This window comes from Ambystoma mexicanum, chromosome 5p (assembly GCF_040938575.1).
Source record: "Ambystoma mexicanum isolate Mex_15411 chromosome 5p, UKY_AmexF1_1, whole genome shotgun sequence".
In the NCBI taxonomy this organism is placed as follows: domain Eukaryota; kingdom Metazoa; phylum Chordata; class Amphibia; order Caudata; family Ambystomatidae; genus Ambystoma; species Ambystoma mexicanum.
Window position 1 is genome coordinate 523,829,604 of NC_090930.1, and position 23,452 is coordinate 523,853,055.

Genomic DNA, 23,452 nt, shown 5'->3' on the forward strand with positions numbered 1-23,452 from the left:
TCCATGAAAGGAGTTTAACGGTTATACCCTTGTCACCCAGTACCATAGTTTCCTTTTAATGTCAATGTGTGTATTGATTCGCAAATGCCGCTGGCCTTAACAACTGTACTCGATGCAACCTGTCTCTCCATTTTTAAACTATTGCCAATTATGGCAAAACTTTGTGCCCTACCCCACCCGCACCATCAACACCAACCCGATGATGTAACCCTTCCCCCATAACCAGTGGAACTTTCCTGAGGGTTGGTAGTTGCAGTCGCATGGCCTCCATCAGTAGAGGCTCTCGATCCCAACCATTTCATATGATATCAATTGGAGCCGTTGTTCTCGAGTAGATAGTCTTCATGACCCAGGTAAGGATATCTCCGTCCACCCATTTCAGTTAGCTGGGTCTGGGTTATTATCGCCCGGTTGCGGTGGCCTGTTCTGGTCTCGTGCATGGTGTTTGGGAGGAATGGGGATGGACGCCTCTATGTACGATATGGCTTCCGCAGGGTTCTCGCAGAAATGCGACCTGCCTCCATGTTGGATTCTTAGCTTCGCCAGGAAGATAAGGGTGTATGGGACATGGCGCAGTCTCAGTAGCCTTTTGGCCTGTTCATAGGATCTGCGTTGCATTTGGATGCTGGTCGGGAAATCCGGGTATATGTGGACTCTGCTTTCCTCATATTGTAAGGTGCCTTTTTCTCCAGAGAGCTTTAGGTTCATGTCTCTGTCCCTATAGTTAAGGAGGCGAACGATGATCGTGCGCGGTGGTGCCCCAGGTTTGGGTAGTGTTGCCAGGGTACGGTGTGCCCTTTCAACAAGAAAATGGTCAGAAAAGGATTCTGTGGCTAGAAGAGTTTTCAGAAGGTCTTCTACTTGTCGTTCCATCGAGCCCCTACAAAAGGATTCCGGAACGCCGACAATACGGATATTGTTTCTTCTAGATCTCGATTCTAGGTCCTCGCATTTTGCTTGGGTCTTACGCAGTTCTCCTTTCAATTGCGCTATGTCCCGGCTATGTTGTGTTATCGCATCTTCATTTGTGCTGATCCTGTTCTCAGTTTCTGTAATTCGAGAGCTTTTCTTGTCCACTCTAGCGTTAAGGGAGCTGATCGTCGAAACAATATCGTCCAACTTGACATTCACTGCTAGAAGCCGTTCTGAACCATGGTCATTAAGCGATCTTCTCTGGCGTCAGGCGATGTCCCGGCAGGATTGTCGTCTCCCATGGATGTGGTGGCAGGCGTCCCTTGGTATTAGGAGCTAGCAAAGGAGTCCATTTGGCCAGTTTATTTCCTGCCTGTGCTTTTTTTCTCATAGCGCCCCATGGGTCACCGGTGCAGATGAAGGGTCGATGACGTAGGTTGGGCCGGTCGCCTATACTGATATACTATAGTCTATACGGAATTACGTGCCTGTCTGTATGTTGTGATCCGTTGGACACCAATATATCAGATCTTTTGGTCGATCTGCGTCGTTGCTGCATGGATCTTTGGGTATTCCGTAGCTAGGCTGTGTCGCTCAGGGCATTCCCCGGTAGTGTGTATTGGGTTTTTGTAGGAGGTTCAAGAGGATGGTGTATTTCCTTTTGGGATCAGGGCTTTGCTTGGTGGTAGTCCAGATAGCAGCGTAGTTCGTTTTGTGTCTCTGTAGGATGCTGTAGCAGGCTGTGTACACGTAGGGGCTTTGAGTGCTTCATCCGCCGGGGGGTCCTTCAGCATATGAACTGGCCCGTAATGGGCGTAGTACCAGCCCTTGTTACCGAACTGTCAGCTAACCCGTGGATCCTGATGGCCAGGGCAAGTTGCCTCGGGTCCGGTGCCTTGGATGCTTGGCAGCCCGTGTAGCTGCAGACCAGGGCTGCTCCTGCTATATGGCTCTCCACCGGTTCCACTGTCAGCAGGCCTCCACACAAACAGCCAGTGGCCCCCTCGTGTTTCACCGCGTGGCCAGTAGTCCCCGGTCACAGCACCCTGGTTCTTGTGGTGCTGGATGCCCAGCTCCTTGATGCAATCGGGCCGTGCTCTGCCCTTTCCGCCCGCCCTGTTCCAGGGTGGCAGGGGGCGCTGCGATATTCCCAATGGGCACAATCAGGACGATGGTGTCGGCGGTGCCTTGGTGGTGTCCGGCCACGAATCACGTTCGTCCTCTTGCCTGTTAGCTGGGATTACAGGATAAATAAGTTTGTGTATGGGTTCCTGCAGTGGCAAATATCATCGGGGCATCACCATCAATCATCCACCTCCAGGGATTCCAAGTAGTTTATAGTTACGAGCCACTTTACGAGTGAGTTGTGTCCTCCCACGTTTTTTAATGTCTCAGGGTGCCGGCCGGTGTGCACGGGATATTATCCCTACTTCCCCTTATTGCATGTCCCGTGAGCCTCGTCATGATGCCGGGGCCACACACCATCCACTTCCCTCACCTGCTTTCGCAGCGCCGGCCTGCGGGCCCGTTCGGCGGTAGATTCGCAGCCGGAGCCAGGTGGGGTCCCGCGTGAGAGACGGTGTGCAGACCCAGCTGCTGTTCGGGGGGTGGATAGACACCGTGGCTAATCCTCCACTCAGGAGTTTGGCGTCGGCTCACCCGGTACGCCTTTTAGTCTGTTTCGCGAGGCCGCAGCGCGGTGATCAGCGCTCCTCCCCCACACGGCCTCGTGTTGCTGGTGCAGCCTCGGTCTGGCGCAGGATTCTCCTGGATCTCTGGGGCGGCTCGCGGTCTACTATGCAAGCCGTCGATATCGGGAAAGCTGCGAAATCCTCAGTGCTTCCGCGTTTTTCGGGCCAAACTTGCACACAATGTGCCGCAGGTATTGGGACATCAGCTGGTAAAGCCGTTTCTTCTCGTCACAGCTCCAGAAAGGGTTAATTCAAGTTCAGGATGTTCGTGGGATCGGAGCACTCCAATCAGGCGGCCATCTTGATTGCACCAACAGCGCCCCCCTACCAACAACGTGGTTAATGGCCGCCACGCCCCCGGCATCTCCTCCACGTTTTCCTGCCTGAACCTGTGCCTCAGCCGCGGATTGGCTGGCACGTCCTTTTACGACCGCTATGCTCACCGACAGGCGGAAGCCGCAGCCAGGAAGCCCCACGCAGAAGGGCTAGCAAAAGGGCCTGTCTGCGCCTCGGAACCCCAGTTGCAGTCGCTTCATCGGGAGGAGAGGGCAGGAGCCCTTCTCCCCTGCCCACACCTGCACTGGAAAGGGTAAGAGGCCCATAAGCATTGTGACACGAGTCGCGCTATCATCTTTGCATTTTTTATGAAGCCAGCATCTTAATTCACCATTGTGCCCCATCAGCTCTCTGAGCTCTCTTATGGTGCACACGACCCCCGATTCGGAAATTATCCTTCGGTCGCCATTACCAACAACGTGGTAAATGGCCGCCACGCCGCCGGCAGCCCCTCCACGTTATCCTGCCTGAACCTATGCCTCAGCCGTGGATTGGCTGGCACTTCCTTTTACGACCGCTATGCTCTCTGACAGGCGGAAGCTGCAGCCAGGAAGCCTTGCGCAGAAGGGCTAGCAAAAGGGCCTGTCTGCGCCTGTCCGCGACAGTTCGTCGACCGTCGGCCCGTCCGGCTGTTCCATCCTCAAATCGCCTGCAGCTACTGTGAGTACGCCTCCTGCCCGCCTACCCAACTAATGGCCCTTATACTCAGGAATATACCCGCGAACTAGGCATTCTGGATCCACTGACTCTTGCACTGATGACACTTTGTCTGAATTACTGTTATGCCACTCAATTACAACCATCACTGCCGCGCAACTTTCTCCTGCGCATCTATGGCATTGCAATCTACCATGTACCTCACGTTCTTGTACCTAGGTGTTCATTGACTGTTCATACTGCCGGAACTACATCGCTTCAGGCCTGCAAAGTCAGACGGCTCATTACCTGTGTGTACTGCCGCATTTTAGTGCTTCTCTGCTTGCTATGCTAATCTCGAATCTAGGTAGCCCATTACCTGTGTGTACTGTTGCATTTACAGTGCTTTTTAGCCTGCCATGCTAATCTCGAATCTAGGTAGCCCATTCCCTGTGTGTGCTGTTGCATTTATAGTGCTTTTTAGCCTACCATGCTAATCTCGAACCTAGGTAGCCCATTACCTGTGTGTACTGTTGCATTTATAGTGCTGTTTAGCCTGCCATGCTAATCTCGAATCTAGGCAGCCCATTACCTGTGTTCACTACCACATTCTGCGAACCTTTCAGAGCTTCCATCAGAGCCTCCATTTATTTGTGGTGATAGTGTGCCTGCCCACCCCCACCCACCTAAAATGTATCTACAGGAACTTGCCCCCTGCCACTGGTTGGTGGGCCCTATTTTGGACTCCCAGGTGTCTTACACTACTATCATGCTCTTTAAGACTCTCCATATTGCCTACTTTTGCACTCTTGGCGATAATATCCACACATCGCCCGCATGCGCTCTCCCTACCCCCCTCACAGCTCCATCAGCCGCCTGTTAGTGTTGCCTATTATAGCCCTGCATCCGGCCACCGTCCAGTTCTAGCCCTACTATGGGATGCCCCATGACCACCTCTACTGAACATTACAACAGGAGGAACTACTCCAACCAATACCTTAATGACCCTGCCCTTTGGCTGGATCACTTTGCTAGGAAACCCACCCCTAACCAACCTTGTTCCCTCTCGCTCAGAAATAAGAGACTAGGCTCCAGATTCCGCCTTTTACACACCCGTAGCAATAACCCCAAGCACACTATACACACTCCACCCCACTCAGCTTCACCCACCTCTATGCTGAAATCCATTACTAGAGTAGCCAAACAGCCACAGATCAAGGGCACCCTTATTAACGCCAGATCTCTTCCAGCTCATGCAATAGACATTGCTGACATCATCACAACCCTAGAACTTGACTTTATTGCTATCTCTGAAACCTGGCTACATGCTGCATCTGGACCCCCACTATCTCTGGCCTTACCGGCAGACTACGGCATCACATGATGTGATCGTATCACTGCCAGATCTAGAGGCGGTGGAGTGGCCTTCATTCATAAAAACTCTCTTGGTCTAAGAGTGGCACCCAATCCCAAACTCGAGTCAGCTGAACTACTCTCAGTCAAATTACCACTAACACCTAACCAAACCGCTACACTCCACCTTATCTACAGACCTCCGGGTCCTGCACACTCCTTTGTTGATGAAATTTCCACCCTTCTCCTCGACAAAACTAAAACCAATTCGCAAATTGTCATCCTAGGTGACCTTAATATGGGACTTGGCGACCCCAAAGACTCCACTGCATCTGACCTGGAGAACGCTCTAACTGACTTCGGCTTTACCATGCACATTCAAGAACCTACCCATACCAAAGGCAGGACCCTTGACTGGCTAGCCGGTTCCAACTGCAATATCAAGGTCCTCTCCAATACCCCCGGTTTATGGTCTGACAATCATATTATTACCTTCAATATGGAAGCAGCCCCGCGTGCCCCAACCTTGATAGCTCCAGCCCTCCCAGCTAGAAATAAAGGGACAAAACAAAGGAGAAACATCTCCCATTACTTCTCCTTTCCTTCAAAGCTGCTACACTCTCCTGCACTGACCCTACATCCTTAGCAGACACCTACAATCATAGTATGCTCACTGCTATAAACTGCATCGCCCCTATCAAACTCAGGAAGTCCAAACCTCGTGCACATCTCAACTCTTGGTTTACACCTCAATTAAGAGTGCTCCGTAAAGCCAAACGTTGTGCCGAAAATCGCTGGAAAAGCTATCCTCTGATGAGCATAAAGACGGTTTTATCCTTGCATCCCTCTCTTACAAAGATGTCATTATCGCTGCTAAAAAGGAATCCTTTAACAACCGCATCCTGCAAGCGGACTCTAACACAAAAGAACTCTTTAAGATTTTAAAAGAACTCGAATCGCCAGCCACCCTCCCTGACACTTGCATTAAAGACAGTAAATGGTGTGCTAACATCCAGTCCGCCTTACTGAATAAAATTACTACTCTACAAGCTAAAATCAAAGACAAACAATAACCGTCCACCCACCACTGTAAGGGTCGTCCCTTCAGATCCTCCCAATATTAAACCTTTTGCCTTTTCCCCACTTACTATTGTTGATGTAGAAGACATCATCAAGAGAATCAAACCTTCAAACTGTCAAGGCGATCCATGCCCTGCTCCCATCATTAAGGAATCTGCCCATGACCTGGCCCCTTTTATTACGGCTTTCATTAACGCCTCCTTTAAAACAGGCACTTTTCCCGACAACCTCAAGGACACCTGGGTGATCCCACTGCTTAAAAAACCCTCCTTAGACCCTAGCATTCCCACCAACTTCAGACCCATAACCACCGTCCCGTTCTTGCTCAAGATCCTAGACCGCGCAGCATATCTACAGATCCAAGACTACTTGGAATCTAATAATCTCCTTGGTCTATGACAATCTGGATTCCGCCCTAGACATGGGACTGAAACAGCCTTGATAGATCTAAAAACCCAAATCGAGATCTTAAAAGACAATGGGAAACTGGCAATGCTTCTTCTCCTTGACCTCTTTGCAGCTTTGGACTTGGTCAATCACCAAAACCTATGCCAGCACCTTCAATCTGCTGCCCACTTCTCGGACTCAGCTACAGCATGGATCAAATCCTTTCTGAGTAACAGGTGCATGAGGGTCTTCTCACCCTCTGCAGCCGCTGACCCTGTCCCAATTCATGGCAGCGTTCCCCAAGGCTCCTGCGTGTCACCTACTCTCTATAATATTTTCACTAAACCACTCTTTGATGACGACACCCAGATACTCATTCCCATCACTGGTGACTATTTAGCCGACACCAAGGCCTTGAACGATGTTTACCTGGTCATCCAGGCATGGATGGCCCAACACGAACTATGCCTCAACGATGACAAGACTGTGCTCCTCTTCTTGGGTTCCTCACAGCGTCTTAGCAAACTAGTTCCCTCCTACCAATCATTTACCAAAGACACAAAAACATTAGGCTTTTACCTCAACGCCACTCTATCCTTGTCTCTGCAAACTAATGCAGTCAGATCAGCCTCGGCCTACACTTGTAAACTTATTGCAGCACCTAGACCGTTTCTGACTACCATGAACAGCGTCACGCTAGCCAGAACACTTATTATGTCTAAAATCGACTATTGTAGTGCCCTCTACCTTGGGACTACCCAATGGAATCTGAACAAACTGCAAATCACCCAGAACAACGCCATTACGGCAGCTCTAAACGGCAGCCAGAAACCACCACATCTCCGATTCCAAAACCAACCTGCACTGGCTTCCAGTCAAGCAGAGAATTGCACTGAAAACTCTTGCCCTCACGCACAAATGCTACACCAACAAGGCCCCTCACTACCTCTGCAACAGCCTCTCCCTCCATTCCACCACCCGACCGCAAAGAACGGCACAGATCCACAGCCTAACGATCCCAAGGTACAAACTCCAAAAAGTGGGTGGCATGAGTTTCCCTGTCCTCGCTTCCAAGCTGTGGAACTCCCTCCCGGTTACCATCAGATCTGAAGACTCATTTAACACCTTCAAGTTGAAAACCAAATCTTGGCTTTTCGATCAGAATTGAGGTTTCCCTTCACCTGTACTACTAGCCACAGCCTTTCAGCCGGTTGCCGCCGCCTGCGCTGTTCTATCTACTAAACATGGCACATACATCGATCTACCTATCCCTGGGTTACTATCTGTACTACTCTCCCTTCCACTTTTCTATGCGATCTAGGCTCTCATTACTTTTCAGGTCGCCATGCCTCACCTCGTTAACTGCTATGCTTCACAATTTAGGTTTATTTATGCCTGATTACTATTAATGTATATTATCATTCATGTATATAACTTGTATGTATTTAAGACATGTATGTATACCTCGCCTCAAGTTGCGCCCTGATGCCCCCGGGCCGGACGGTGTGCGTTATAAATAAATAAACATAAACAAACATAAACATAAACAATGTTTGCGTCTGGCAGTAACCACTTCCCTTTTACTTTGTCCACCCAACACCCATCATCATCCAATTTTGCCAAACCCTCAGCGCATTTCTTAGATTCCTGTAACGTGGCATCAGCTTGAATGTTTTTCACAGATTCAAATACCCTCATCCAAAGTACAGGCATTTGTGGCTTCCCTTGAAGTATACATTTCTGAAGAGAGATCAGTGGCAGTCTGTTTGGCTATCTGATCAGCGAAAGTGTTCCCTTTTCCCACATTATCTATAATCTTCTGATGTGCTGCGCATTTCATAATTGCTAGCTGAGTAGGGAGTGCGAGCGCTGAGAGCAACCCTACTATCAAGGAGCCATACTGGATTTTAGTGCCATGTGAGGTCAAGAAACCTGCCCAAAGTCTGCCGAAGTTGTGAACCACCCCAAAAGCATACTGACTGTCAGTATATATATTTATAGTAAGCCCTTCGGAAAGTTTACAAGCTCGGGTTAATGCTATAATCTCTGCAGCCTGCATGGAGATATGTGTGATTCTTTTGGTCTCCATGACCGTGCTCAATGTGGTGATTGCATAAGCAGCTGTGGATGTACCATCCAGGAGTTTGAAACAGGAGCCATCACAAAACAGCTCCCCTTGTGGATTATTCAAAGGAGTATCTATTCTGCCTTTTGTCTCTTGCTATGTAGTATAAAGGCAGTCATGTGACTCATCGTCAATGCAAGCAGTACCTTGTGGGAAAGGTAAAAGTTCTGCCGGATTAAGGACGCAACACCTCTGTATTTTGATGTGCGGTGCAAACAAGATCAATTTGTATCTCGTTAATTGTGCATAGGTGAGGTATTGCATTTGTGTTCTGTTTAATAGAACATCTCCAGAGTGAGGTACCATCGGGGTTAAAGCATGGCCTAGGACCATTCCCTCGCTCGGTTGTACAGACGCAGCAGCAACAGCTCTTAAACATCTTGGCAAAGCGCATGCAACAGGATCAAGGGCGGAAGAAAAGTAGCCGCACGGCCTATTCTTCCCTCCATGTTCCTGCATTAATACAGCCAAAGCACATCCATCACGTTCATGCACATACAAAACAAAGGCCTTTTCATAGTTTGGTGTGCCCAAAACTGGTGCCGAGCACAATGCAGTCTTGAGCAGATCAAATGCTTGCTGGTGTTCCAAGTTCCATGGTAATGGCGAAGAAATGCCCTTCTTCGTCAAAGCCAACATTGGTTTAATTACTAAGGAAAAGTTTGGGATCCACTGCCTACAGTAAGAGGCCATTCCTATCAAGGCTCTGACTTCCTTCTGTGTATTTGGGACAGACATGCTAGAAATGATTTTTATGCACTCAGGCGTCAACCTTCTTCCCTCCTTTGACAGGAGATAGCCTAAATAGGCGACCTCCTGTCGACAATACTGAAACTTTTTAAGCAAAGCTTTGTGTCCATGTCGTGCTAGGTGGATAAGCAACAACACGGTGCCCTCCTTACAAGTGCTCTCTGAGTCAGCAGTTAAGAGTAGATGGTCGACATACTGAAGCAGTGTACAAGAGGTGGGCAACTCGAGTGTGTGGAGCTGCTCTTTCAAAGCCCTACTGTAAATGCTAGGACTCTCCATGTAACCTTGCAGTGCACAGCTAAAGGTAAACGAGCGTCCACCTAAGGTGAACGCGAACAAGTATCTACTGTCTTTGTGTATAGGAATACTAAAGAAGGCGTTCTTTAGATCCACAACACTAAAGTGAGTAGCTGAAGCCGGAATCATAGTTAATATCGTCGTAACATCTGGCACAATGGGAAATTGTGGAGCAACGATCTTATTAATGGCACGTAAATCAATAATGAAACGGAAAGGAATTGCATTATCACCTTTTTTGTACACGGGCAAAATCGGACTATTGCACAAACTACCTGCAATTTCCTCAATCACCCCACGATGCACAAAATCAGAGACTATGGGCCTCATTACGAGTCAGGCGTTAAGGGTTTTACGGCGCCGTAAACGGCGCCGACCCTTAACGCCTGATTACAAGGTCCCTTTGCGGGATGGTGATTTTAACGCCTGCTTTTTGCAGGTGTTAAAAACCATGCCGCAAAGGGACCTTGGTGCTAAGTACGGTGCCGCAATTTGCGGCACCGTACTTAGCGCATTCCCCATTCCCATTATGCCCTATGGGGCAAAAATGGGAATGGGGAAGGGCCATGGCGGAAGGGGGAATTACCACTCTGCCAACCTCGGAATGGGGTGGTAATTCCCCATTCCGCCATGGCGGAGTCGGAGAGTTACCGGCATGGACCATGGCACCATGGTCCATCCGCCAGGGTCGTAATGAGGCCCTATGCATTTCAAAGCTTGCTCACCATCGACCGAGATCTTATACTGGGGAATACGTGGCAACTTTACTCCATGTTTCAAAATAATCTTAACGGGCTCAATTTGCAAAACACTGACATCATTATCATCAATCGCCCACAAACACTCCGGAACATCACTAAATTACGGCTGTATAGGTCTGGTCAAGAATTGAGAGACAGAAAATTGCTGTGGTGAAATTGTCAAAGGCACTCCATCAGAAGAACAATGAATTACCACATTTAATTCCTTCAACAGATTCAACCCCAACAAATTCTCTCCGCAATTCGTAGTCAAAAGGAATGGACAGTGGTTCGTAAATGGACACAAAGTAATAGGTACCGGCGAAGAAACCGGCCATACTACTGGTGTGCCAGAAAACCCTACAAAAACATTGGATTGCCCTGACAGTGGAATGTTTGGAACCTGTGAATGGTCAATGGAACACTTCTGTGCCCCTGTATCTATCAAGAATAGATGTTTCCTTTTTCCCTCTATCATCTCAACGTAGGGACTTTTCTGATTAACGGGAATAGGCGTTGGTTCCAAACCCTGCTTCGGGCAATCCTAGCGAAACAGAATGTTGTCAAAAGGACGTTCTTCAGAGAGGTAAGCAGCAGAAGGATGATCAAAAATGTTTCTATTATCCACACTTGGTGCCTGATTATCCTGTGAAAAAGGTTGCTGCGAATCCTGCAAAAACTGACTCATGCCAGGACCCCCGGCCCCAGGGCGGCCTCTGGACCGTCTACCCATATTACCAAATGCGTTATTCGACCTCTGCTGGAGGATCGGGCATTGTGCATGCCAGTGACCCTCTTGTCTGCAATAAGCACACTGGTTTATGTTTACAGGACCCAATGGTGCATTTCCCTGTGGAGTATACTGTCCTCCAAATTGTGAATTACCCCCTCTAGAGCCCCTAACAATTGGCTGTAATAGAACTTTTGTTTTTAAGTCTCCTTTTCTCTTTTCAACTCTTTCTTTTTCGTTATTGACACGATTCTCATAGTACTGAGCCATATGCAATAATCCTTATTGAGACTTCACTTGCCAAGCACTCTCTGAGGACATAGTTTGCGACTGGATGTCAGGCAGCAATCCACGCACAAATTTGTCCACAAATAATCATTTCCCAGACTCTGTGCTCAAATCTTGTCCACTGAAATCTGAAAGTACTTGTTTGAACCAATTAAAGAACTTGGTAGCACCCTCAGACTTCCCTTGGACACAGGCAGTAAGCTTGTCCCAAATAATCCTTCTTTCAGGAATTATAGCTTTCAATTTCACAACTATTCTATCAGGCAAAGTCAGTATCACCTGTGGTGGTCTCTCGCCAGCTGTCCTTTCCCTATCTAGTCTAACCACATTATCCCATGTATCTCCTAACCCAGGTACATCGTCTACAGTCCTAATCTGTTTCCAGACGTCAATAGGTAGGAGTACGGGAAATAACAAATCAATATCGCTTAAGGTAAATACTGATGATTGCAAGACAGACTCTATCTCTTTGTAGAACCCTGTCGGATTCTTCCTAATATCGGGGATAGATTGTTTGATGGTGTTCACTTCCTATCTCGAGAACGGGACGTAAACGAACTGCGACACATAATGTGCAGGAATATCCTGAGCAGGTGTACCTGCAGCAACATTAGCGGAAATCTCAACTTTTGGAACGAATGTCGGAGGAACCTCTCTCATAGGCAACTGAGAAGTAGGCAACTCCGAACGCTTACTGAGCAACAGAGCTAAATCGAGCGCTAAGGCAGCTGAAGAAGTGTCAAACGAAAAAGCTCTCTTATAAATATTCAATAGTTCTGCGGGACAACAAATCTTTCTTTTTATACATTCATCCTGCAGGTACTCTACCATTACCTGTATCACTTTTCTCGGCATTTCTGGCGTATACTGACTATACGTGTCATATACTTCAACGGGAGTTATCTACATGTCTGAAATCCACCTAATAGCATCTTTTGTACAAATTCGTGTTTCCTCATTTATCGATTTACGACAAGGAAAGAACTGTTTCTGTACTAACATAGAGTCCAAACTATCACCATCTATATCTTCATTCTGCAACTTTTCCAACTCCCTTCTATACTCAAAAATTCTGTAATACATCAAATGCGGAAGGTCTAGCCTTTTTCTTTAATAATATGGATTCTAAGTATTCAATACGAAGAATTTCAAAAATACCATTGATTGGCCACTGAAGTTCGGAAGCATGTCTAGTTTGTCTGTGCCAAATATCATTAAACACTATACTACCAATGCCGTGCTTACAGTACATAGTACATGCCGGCGACCCCTCCATTGGCGCCGGTCGGCCAAATTCCAAAGATTGTCTGTCACTGCGAAATAACGCCAAGAAGCAGGCAGACAATTTCCCAGGCATATCAGAATACTGGTGTTACCTGGTCAATAATTGCACTTGCAAGTGTAATACGCCAAAACTAATTATCAGGATACTTAAGAATCGGGTCACGACTCACCTGATCAAATTCTAAGGAGGTCCAATCGGATTTCAAAGAACTATCAAAGGTCCCACGTGGTTGGTGATTTCGGCAAATCTGCCCGCCTCAATATATAGACCCTCGTCAAGATGCCGTCTCGGACCGCATGCTCACCGTCCAGGGATCAGGTCGTGCAGCGCTGCTGAGGTATTGTGTCTTATGCAAGAAAGCGGCCCCCTTTGTCACCGTCCGATCCCGGTCCGATAGCCACATCAACCTTCAACAAGATGGCATACATTTTGAGGGTCCCTATTCGGGTGCCATCTGTAAAAGCAAAAGGAAATATTGAGGCTGAGTACCCCAAAAGGAAATACACCAAACATGGGCTTATAAAGATTCAAATATCTTTATTCTAACACTGTACAGTTACAAAGAAACAAAACATCAGATAGCTATCTGGCCCTCAGTACATCACAGCGAATACCAGCTCTTTCGGTGTGAGAAGTGAGAGGTACTGGACGTCTAAACAGTTGTACATTATATACATTTTCAATCATAATGTCCAGCCCCTCTGCAGGTTAATAATCCATGGTCTAGAGTTCGTGCCGAGTTCACTTCTGGCTTTTCTGACAATATGCTCGTGGATGATCCTCACTTTACATATAAACAAGTTACAATGGCAACAGTGAATTCTCAGATTTAGCACTAAGCCTTAACGCATGTCGTTTACAATGCAGTTCAGCTAGTTGCCCACGTTCAGTATTTGTATAACATTGTAGTCGATGTATGTCCGCGGATCGGACTTATTGGTGCAGACAATCCTCTGTCTACAAGTCAGGCATGGGACAAGGACTCTTTACTCAACCCAAACATTCGGCCAACGGACAGTTTATACATTAACTTTCATACAAGGTTCAGGACGGCTAAGTTACAAGCGGGAAACACTGTCCACCATTTTAGAACACAGAATCACTTTGGAATAGAAATCAAAATGGCGGGTGGACCTAAAATGGCGACGAATTCAAACTAAGATCAGAACTTTGCAACGCGGTTTTCTTTGCAGAGCGACTGGGCTTAGGCCAATATATACAATAAAGGATGCACAATATGATATCCCATTTAACAGTAAGGCTGGGGAAATTTGTATAATAGATTTGTCAGTGTGTTTCTTCCCATTAAGGGTACATGTAAAAGAATAGCCCAGATAACAGAATTCATTGACAACTTGAATAGACTCTGAGCCAATTTTAAAAAAACTGCAGAAGTATAGCAAGAGGATCAGGGGCCATATAACATAATGGCCAATTTCTTTGTACTGAGATTTACATTCAATTTCGACATACAAATTTAAAACCAGAAATCAATTTCCGAAGAGCCCACAGAGTCTGTGCAATCATAACTGAATCATCCCCGAAAGATAGAATTGAGTTTGCATTATCCTTTGGGATATCTAACTTTAAATGAACTAAACATCTATATGAATAATTTGTATATAAGATAAATGAAAGAGGAGCTAATACACAGCAGTGTCTTACTCCTGAAGTAGCAGGAATTCTCTTGAGAGTGTACCTGCATCGGGAATCCATACAATATGCAATTATGTAATGCCATTAAAATGAGCAGTAAATGTTGTGGAGGGCCCATTTGAATTAGAATTGCTCAACATTTAAATATAATAAATGAATCGGATGCCGTGCTAAAATCAATAAACGCAACATATGTAGATGATGTCTTAATAAAAAATTGATTTAGCTATAACTAAATAAAAGTTAAGAATTTGCTGGTTTGAATTTCAAATCAATTCTATAACAAAAAAGGAAGGTATCACAAAGCGTATCCCCAATCAAAAACTTCCAAGACCCCAGGAGAAATGAAAGAGTACTAAAAACAATAACAGACCCTTGATTCACTAAATAATCATCAACCATTTTAATACAAGATAAATCAATTTCAAAAATTCATATACCTCAAAAATTCAAACATAATATCAAAAATTCAGTAAAAACTACAAACAGGACGTTTGCATACATGGATATCACAACTCAGCGTATGTTACAATTCCTTCAACTTCATCAACAGTGTATTGATGAAGTTAAAGGAATTGTAACATACGCTGAGTTGTGATATCCATTTTTAATTTTATTTTAAGGTTATCCATGTAAAATATTTTCCAGGCCCTGGCACCTTCTTTTGAACACATGCTGTGCATTGCAGATATATATACCTTTCCACACATAATAGAATTTGTTTGCGGCATGTGTTTGATGATGTACTTTTATGAAAAGCTATGAAAATACAGCATTGCAAGTCTGCATATGAGGGCACCCAATCATGTCTACCACATGCCTGTTGAAGCATACTTTGGCTGCTGGCTCAATCTCCAGGAATATGTTTGGTCCCTGACTGCAGGAGGATAATGCACAGAATGGTACCATGGATGTACAGCGCACAACTTTGTAGAGGTGTATTGTAGAGGTGTACTTATACGTACAACTCTGTAGAAGTGTTCTTGAACCATAGGCTCAACAGTGTTTTCAGAATGAAACCCTGAAACTGTTCCCATTCAGCAGGTAGCCATGCTCACCAAGTCTATACTCTTGAGAGCAAATCATTAATTGAAATCACGCAACATTAGTAGTATTAATTTAAGCACAGAGAAAGAGTCCACTTTAAAGGTAAGTTCTAGAATGAAATGGTGCAAAACGGTGCATATGGATATTAAAAAGGCAGATAATATCGAAGTACTTCATAGGCTTTATTTCATGGATTCTATGAACACGCAAGATAATTTGTTTTTGTGCTAAATCATTGTGATGCGTGTTTTCTTTGTGCTTCAAGAATGATGTGTGTATAGTGTTAGCGTTATTGTTACTTTTTCTCTGAGTTTCTTACCCGGTGCTCAATTCATTCACGTTTTTACAATGGCACAGCTAACATATTGAAACTGAAGTATTTTATTTATAGGGAGAATCCTATTAATTTTGTATATCTGCCATTATGAGCATTCACCCTGGAGATTTTAAACACCTTCACTGACATATACTCAACATATTGTCTACAAAGTCATGACCAAGTGTACACTTTAATTGGCTCTTGGGCTGTTTCCAGGTGACTTGAGACCTGTTTCCATGCCAACAGACTACAGCTGGATGGGAGATTCCAAAGAGCCCAACATGTACAAGCGAGGTAGTCGAGGTGAGTATCCTGTCTTGAGATCCCCCGCAACATTATTAGTCTCACCTGTAAAAGAGTAAACAGTAGTTACCATAGACACCTGCCCCATCCCCCTCACTTGTTACTTAGGCATCATACACCTAGATGGCACTTTGTTCACGCATGTGTCAGTTACATGTTTAAATGTTCTATCAGAGTGACTGTCACTTCAATGTATTTAAGTATGTTTAAAATTCACTTTATTTTCCGTGAGTGTATCACTTGTCTAAAATGAAGTGCTCTGACCGTTGATGACTAAAATGCTAGTTTTCATACTTTATGCACTGCTTGTCGACCTCTTTTTAATGGAATCACATTAAGGAATACAATGTTATGTTTTAATCACTTGAAAACGACAAATGTAGCCTCCACTCTAATCCTCCGCTCCAGCACTTCACCCATCATGGTCACATCCTGAGCACAGCTGGCCATACTGCCTACCTGCACTAAAACATGTCCATTGTCCTTAATGCATGTCTACTTATGTATTGTACCAGGTGGCTGTTGCAATTATTTCCCTCCGCAACCTGGTCCCTCAAACTCACCCCATTGTAAGATGTTCACTGCTTCCCGTCAAATCTGATTTCTTCTCTATTGTACGTTCTTTTGTGATCAAAAGAAAATTCTTCCTCCTGTCAATAAATAAATGTTTACATTGGGCAATATATAACATTGTGCAGAACATGTAATGTTGATCTGGTGATTGAAATTTTTCACAGAATTGCATCTCCCTCTCCATTTGGCACAATGCCCTCAGTGAGCATGTGCTTCATTCGATTTAAACTCGGAGTCTGATTAGAAGTATTCATGATCTATCTATCACGCAACAGCTTCATCTAATGGCCTAATCCATAGTCAGGCTGAACCCCATCCCCTACATTTGGTCATTGCAATGTTTGTCTAGCTAGTCTTAATTTTTCGTTACTCTTATATTCAGAAACGCTATATAACATATACCATTAAAACATGGTTCTTTTTTAAAACCTTTTATACCATATAATAAAAGGCCAGATGTATGTTTGTCTGAAGCTGCCATGTCTGCTTCACCTGTTATCACTGCTAGAGGGAACTGTTGCCTTACGCATACAACAATAAGACTTCAAGTTCATCTTCCAGGCAAAAAAAATTGTTTTTCAACAATGATACATTTAGCTGCAGAAAAGGCCCAAGACAGTGAAACCACTTTAACAGCATACTTCAAGTTGCATATACTAAGAAAATATATACATTTAAAAAAAACATATAAACAGAAATTAATTTGATGAAGCACTATTTCTCTAACAAAATAAAGTACTTTTTTAAATGTACTTATGTATTATGTAATTATTCTTTGTAGTATTTCTTGGTATGTATATTGTATCAATAATATTCTACATGTACGTTTTAAGCGTTATTTGACCTTAATTTACTTTATTTTTTTATCTCATGTCTGCTTCGAATCATGCTGCACATGAATGGTATTAATCCAACATCGCTCAACGTCATATATTTGAGTCCAAAACCCATAAGTGGAATCCAAGACAATGAGGAACAGATACAACAATTGGTTGTATATACTATTTTGAACTTTCAATGAAATCTGTGAGATTTTGTTTGAGGGCACCACTCTTCCATGTTAAAGGAGCAAGATCCTTTACAAACCTTTTTTTCTATTAACATAAATTTGGTTAAAATACACCACATTTGCACTCTGAACATGTCTTCCTTTATGCACATTAGCCCATGTACACAGGCTTTTCCACTGGTATTTTATGAAACACTAACCCAATTATTGTCTCTACATTGGATGAGTGCAAGATTATTACATTTATTAATAAAAAAATATCCAATGTATGAATCATAAAAACACAAATATATTGTCTTTCATACGTACAACAACTCATTTTTTATATAATTGCCTACATCACGTATGGGACATATTAATTCCACAATTACAAATGTTGGTCATTATTCCTTGATAGATTTAAAAAGCACAGAGTTTAAGCCAGCATATATTCTGATGAAGTGCAAAACAACGTACATCACCTCCCGATATGACCTACACTTGTTTTACACTTCATCAGAATATGTGCTAGCTTGAAGTATGTGCTTTTTAAAAATGTACAAGTAAAATAGGGTACAGAAAAGGTAACATGTTTTTCATTTATGTTGCACTTGCTGTGTGTTCATTACATTTACATTTCTTTCCATGAATTTCATTGTATGATTTTTTCATGAGACTAGATGATCTCTGGAATCGGTTTCTCCCACTTATCATCTACCCACTTGCAAATGGAATGTAAAGTTATACTCTTCCATTAGTATGTTAGTTGCAGTTAAAGACTTTAGCTTTTATTATTCAATTGAATATACTGTGAGCATATTAACACATATAATCCAATACAGGGACATGCATCATAATTTATAAATTATGGTAACATGTTATTTACCATTTTTTACCCAGAACTTCATTTATCATAGCTGTCATATTTTGACATCTTTAATTGCATTATTTACCTAAAACCTCATTAAGTATGCACAGCAAATAATCACACATTATTTAAAGTAATAGAAAATATATATTTAGGTTACGATCCTAGTTAAGTCCTGAAAATATTTATCTTAGAAGTAAAATGCTCTCAGGTTTCATATCTCCCACATTTTGGCTTTTCCAAAATTGAGCTTCAGGATAATGTGCATCCTGTATTTTTTACGGACCTCATATGTTCATAATTTTGTGTCCATGACTGATTATTAGGGCAACCTGTATACAATTTATGATATAAATATTCAATGATACAAATCACAAATTTACTCTTAGAAAATATTAAATTGCATGATTTTGATTCTATTGCCATGACAATTTGTAAAAGTGGGTATTTTGCTAAATTCAAAGAGATGACATATCTGAGAAGAAAAATAGGAATACTAGTATGTCAAAGGATTTCAGCTATGTGTAAAGTGCCAGTAAAAGTGAGAGTTGCAGTGTCATAATGGTGATTCACCAGATTCCACATCTGAGGGGATAGAGGCAGCATTCCACAATTTCCACATGTTTTTCCATGAGATAAGGATCAGGAACATCTCAGGGAAATACTCTAACATTTTTGATGCCCTGATAGGATAAAAACATGCATTCTGGGAGCTGGGATCATATTTGATTTAGAATAAAAAGCAGAGAAATCACATTTACCATATGAGACTCGAAATCTTTAATGTACCACTGACTGAGAGGATCTCAACAATTTCCAACTAATGTAATGGACATTAGCACATCTTCTTTAGGAAATAAGTGACAAAATATTAATTATACCAATTAATACAAAAAACATGATAACAGAAAGTATGCACAACAGCATTTTGGCAAGTCCTTTATAATTAAATAAGCTCAAAATAAGATTAATGAGCGAATAACCCAATTTTCATAGATTGTGCCCATGTAAATTATGTGCATTTCCCTTCTTGGTGAAAGACCTTACCTCGGTCAAGTCAAAATCTTCTCTGTATGTTGATGACATATCCAGTGCTGCTGAATTGTATTTTACATGGAAAGATTGAGGATAGAAATCCCAACTGTGCAGTGAGAACAAATCTTACTACACAAATGAACCTATTGGCAGGTTATGTCCTTTTCTGAGGGTTATTCTCAGGGGTGCCTGACTCTGATATACATGTGTTCCCCATATGTAATTCACAGCAGCGCTTTTAAGATCATATCTTTTAATTTTGCATGCTCTCCTTACACATTCTGTTAATTGACTAAATGTGGGAAAATAACACTTCAAATTGTTGAAATATACTGTATTCTCCCTTTCTTATACAACCTCTCATAAATACAGTATCACTCTGTTCTGATTTTTAGTTGTAGCATTACCATCAAACTCATGTACTGGCACAGCAACTGGATCATGTGCATTTACAATGGGATTATGGAATGGTATCAACAAGTTGCAAGTCCCAATTTTTAGAGTCCGTAGAACTCCAAGGTGATTCTTGCATATTTACTGTGAGCAGTAATTCCCCACAGTAATGATGATGATGATGATAGGTTATTTATAACGTGCTTAATAACCAGAGCTTTCGAAGCGTGGACCCTGGAATCGAACCTGTGTTGCTCTGTGTCGTTTTGCTTCCAAGCCAAGCACCTTGCCCCTGAGCTTACCTTCCGAGACTCCAACAACTTGATGGGGGCAAATCCTTCACTTTACGGTAAAAACTCATATTTTGGTGGTGCGGTAAAAGTGACAGTTATTCAGCAACACTTTTTAAAAAAGTGTCTGTATTGCAGTTGACACCTCCATTTTACTGCAGTACCAAACTTGTATGGTCCATGACCTTTTTCAGATGAGGTGCCTCCCTCTGTTTAAAGCTGTTCTTGCAGCCATCACTGGGCTTCCTTTGGAAATCCCAGTCCTCTGAAATATGTCTATGTGTCATGATTTTCAGAACATTAAGAATCGACGTATATGGTCTATTTTTGTTTACTAACCTCTTATTGAGTTCACATGATTCCTTAATATATTTTTTTTTATATAGGTGTATTTCTTTTGCTGCTATTGTCTCCTTTGCAGTGTTTGTCCAGCAATTTACAATGGCTACTGGATTTTCTAGCTTGCACTGTTTTGTGCCAGTTTGGAAAATGTTTTTTTCTCTTTAGTGCATCATCTAAATGATGGTATAATTAGTAGGAGTTTGTCAGTGTGTAAAAGCAAAAGAGAAATATCGAGGCTGAGTACCACCAAAAGGAAATACACCAAACACAGGCTTATAAAGATTCACAAATCTTTATTCTAAAACTGTACAGTTTACAAAGGAACAAAGTATCAGATTGCTATCTGGCCCTTAGTACATCACAACGAATACCAGCCCTTTCGGTGTGAGAAGTGAGAGGTACTGGACGTCTACATATTCACATCTTTTATACAATTCTCAATTGCAATGTCTAGCCCCTCTGCAAGTTAACTATTCTCTGTCTAGGGTTTGTGCCGAGTTCACCTCTAGTTAGTCCAACTACATGCATGTGGATTACGTCTAGTTTATAAAACAACAAGTCACAATGGCAACAGTGTATCTTAGAATTTAACATTAAGCCTTAGTACATGTTTTATACAATGTAGTTCAACAAGTGCTCACATTTAGTATTTAAATAACATTGTATTCAATGTATGCCTACGGATCAGACTTGTTGGTGCGAGTAATCCTTTGATGTTCAGGTCAAACAAAGGACATGGTCTTATTAAATGACTCAAACATTTAGCCTACAGGCAGTTTAAGCATTAACCTGTGTAAAGGTCACGACGGCTAAGGTTACGAGCAGGAGAACACTGTCCACCATTTTAGAATACAGAGTAACTTTGAGGTGGAAATCAAAATGGCGGATAGACCTAAAATGGCGGCTAAGTCAATCTAAGGTTAGAACTTTGTAACGCGGATTTCTTCGCAGAGCGACTGGGCTTAGGCCAATATACACAATAAAGGAGGCACAATATGATATCCGTTTAACAAGTGAAGTGAGTGATAGTAAGATGGATTGGGCCTGATTCACGGAAGCATTTTATAAAGGCGCAATCTCATAGGAAAACGTACTGTCAATCAGGACCATTGTCTCTAATGCCTCTGCTCCGAGCAGAAAGTGTGCCTGTCTTGTATTGTCTCCTGGTATCTGAATTTTATTATTAGAGAGGGGTGTTTAGTTATATTCGTTCCAGTTAAATTATATTCTTAACAAAATGTCCCTTCTGTTGTCTTATGTGATCAAAGCGATCTCTTTGACAGTCTGTTCCTGATGAAACAGAATTTCCCTCTTGTTCTTTGCCCAGAAAAAAAGGTTAATCATTCTCGGTAGGCACCCTACTGGCTCTTTATATAAACCAGAGGACATCACTTGGGGAAAGGGCACCATGCCTAAACAACCTTGGGTCAGAGATCAACAAATAAAGGCTTGGGCAACAGGGAGTTTGACAGCAGCCACAGAGGGCAGAAAAGTTGCAATGTGTCACCAACTGCTAAAATACACCTTTGTGGCAATGTGACAGGAAGCGGGTGTCACCAACACCATCTAATATAACAAAACAAATACAACTTAACTTTCGTCGGAATACCAAGAAGGAGGGAGACCTACATTGCAGACTTATTGTATCAGGATACAAATCAAACCTTTGATACTCCATGCTTTAATAATTATTCAATGCCATCAGCAACAGAGCTAGAGGAACCCCCAGAAGATAGCGTGTGCCACTGCCCGAGAATGCCAAGCAGGACCCGACACCTGATGCATACGGCCACCATCATCCACTGCCACCACAGACATTCTGCTGGTTGCCGTAATGATCCCAATGATCAGGCATGACATTCTCTTGCTGACATTTCTTGTTTTTTTCTTTCATGTTTTTACACACAGCGGGATCAAAGACAGCTGGCAGATGTTTATCTGATTCCTGGCTCTGAACATAGAACCCATGGTCTATGGACCCATAGGACCCTTGTTGCTCTTTGCTTTACCTATGAGCATGGGATATCAATGCTTGATATCTACAGTTCTCTTGCTCCTCAAATCGAGAGACAAAGAGTATGCAAGGGCAACCTGACAATACCTATGGCTAGGCCAGTAAAAGAACTTCTTCAAGCTCAGAGCCATTGTGTCTAAGTGTTGTGTCAAGACCACCGCAGATGATGGCAAAGGGTCAAATGGAAAAGTGTGAGAACAAGTAGACATTTGGTGGCATTATTGTGAGAAAGTCCAAAATCCAAACTAAGTATGAGTGTGACTGAGAACAACCAGTATAGTCAAATGCATTAAAAAGGAAAAGTTGAAGTACCACATGATTCTAGTGAATTGGGAGATGAAGACATTAAAGAGGATGGGTGACAGGGCCACAACTTCTGGACCCCTTACTAGTTTTTGTTTGACTTAAAGTGCTTGGCAATTTGATGAAGCAGGTACAGTTTAGCAGAAAAGATATATACCATTACAGTGCAGGTTCTTGGATGTCCATAGACCTGGTGGTATTAGATGTGGACCCTGTGTTCCACGTAAATAAAAGCTACTGATAGGTTGATGGATAGGGGTGCCTAAGGCCCAGTTTTTTGGGATTAGCAATTCTAATGTATATAAACATGGTTTTGATGTCACAACAGGGCAGGATGCCCCTAGAGCGATAATCAGTGAAGAGGTTGTAGCTCATCTGATATCGAGACCATTGATGCATGATCCCTGTTTCAAATACTTTGGCAATACATAATAGACCAGAGCACATTTGATATTAATAAGCATGTCTGAGTGAGTTTTGGGTTCCTTCTGCTGCTGTTCGCTAATCGCCAATCAGAGAAACTATATAACCGTGAAGAGATGGGTTCACCAGCTTAATGGTATTTCCTGGTGTCATGTGAAATAAAGTCCATGGCATACATACCTTTGCAGAACACACACATTCGTGTGTGCTATTATTTAGACAAAGAAAACTGAACCACATCAAAAGATTATGTAATGATAATGTTACATTGCATCTTAAGACATGTCT

General features: G+C 43.2%; 1 protein-coding gene across 1 annotated transcript in view; it reads left to right on the plus strand.

The window, feature by feature from the left end:
• The window catches only part of LOC138481058 (connector enhancer of kinase suppressor of ras 2-like), a 2,957,912-nt gene that overhangs the window by 2,026,201 nt on the left and 908,259 nt on the right, over positions 1-23,452 (plus strand). The window contains exon 12 of the mRNA XM_069612924.1: positions 15,849-15,933. Coding sequence (XP_069469025.1) covers positions 15,849-15,933 — 85 coding nt within the window. The remainder of the gene's footprint in view (positions 1-15,848; positions 15,934-23,452) is intronic.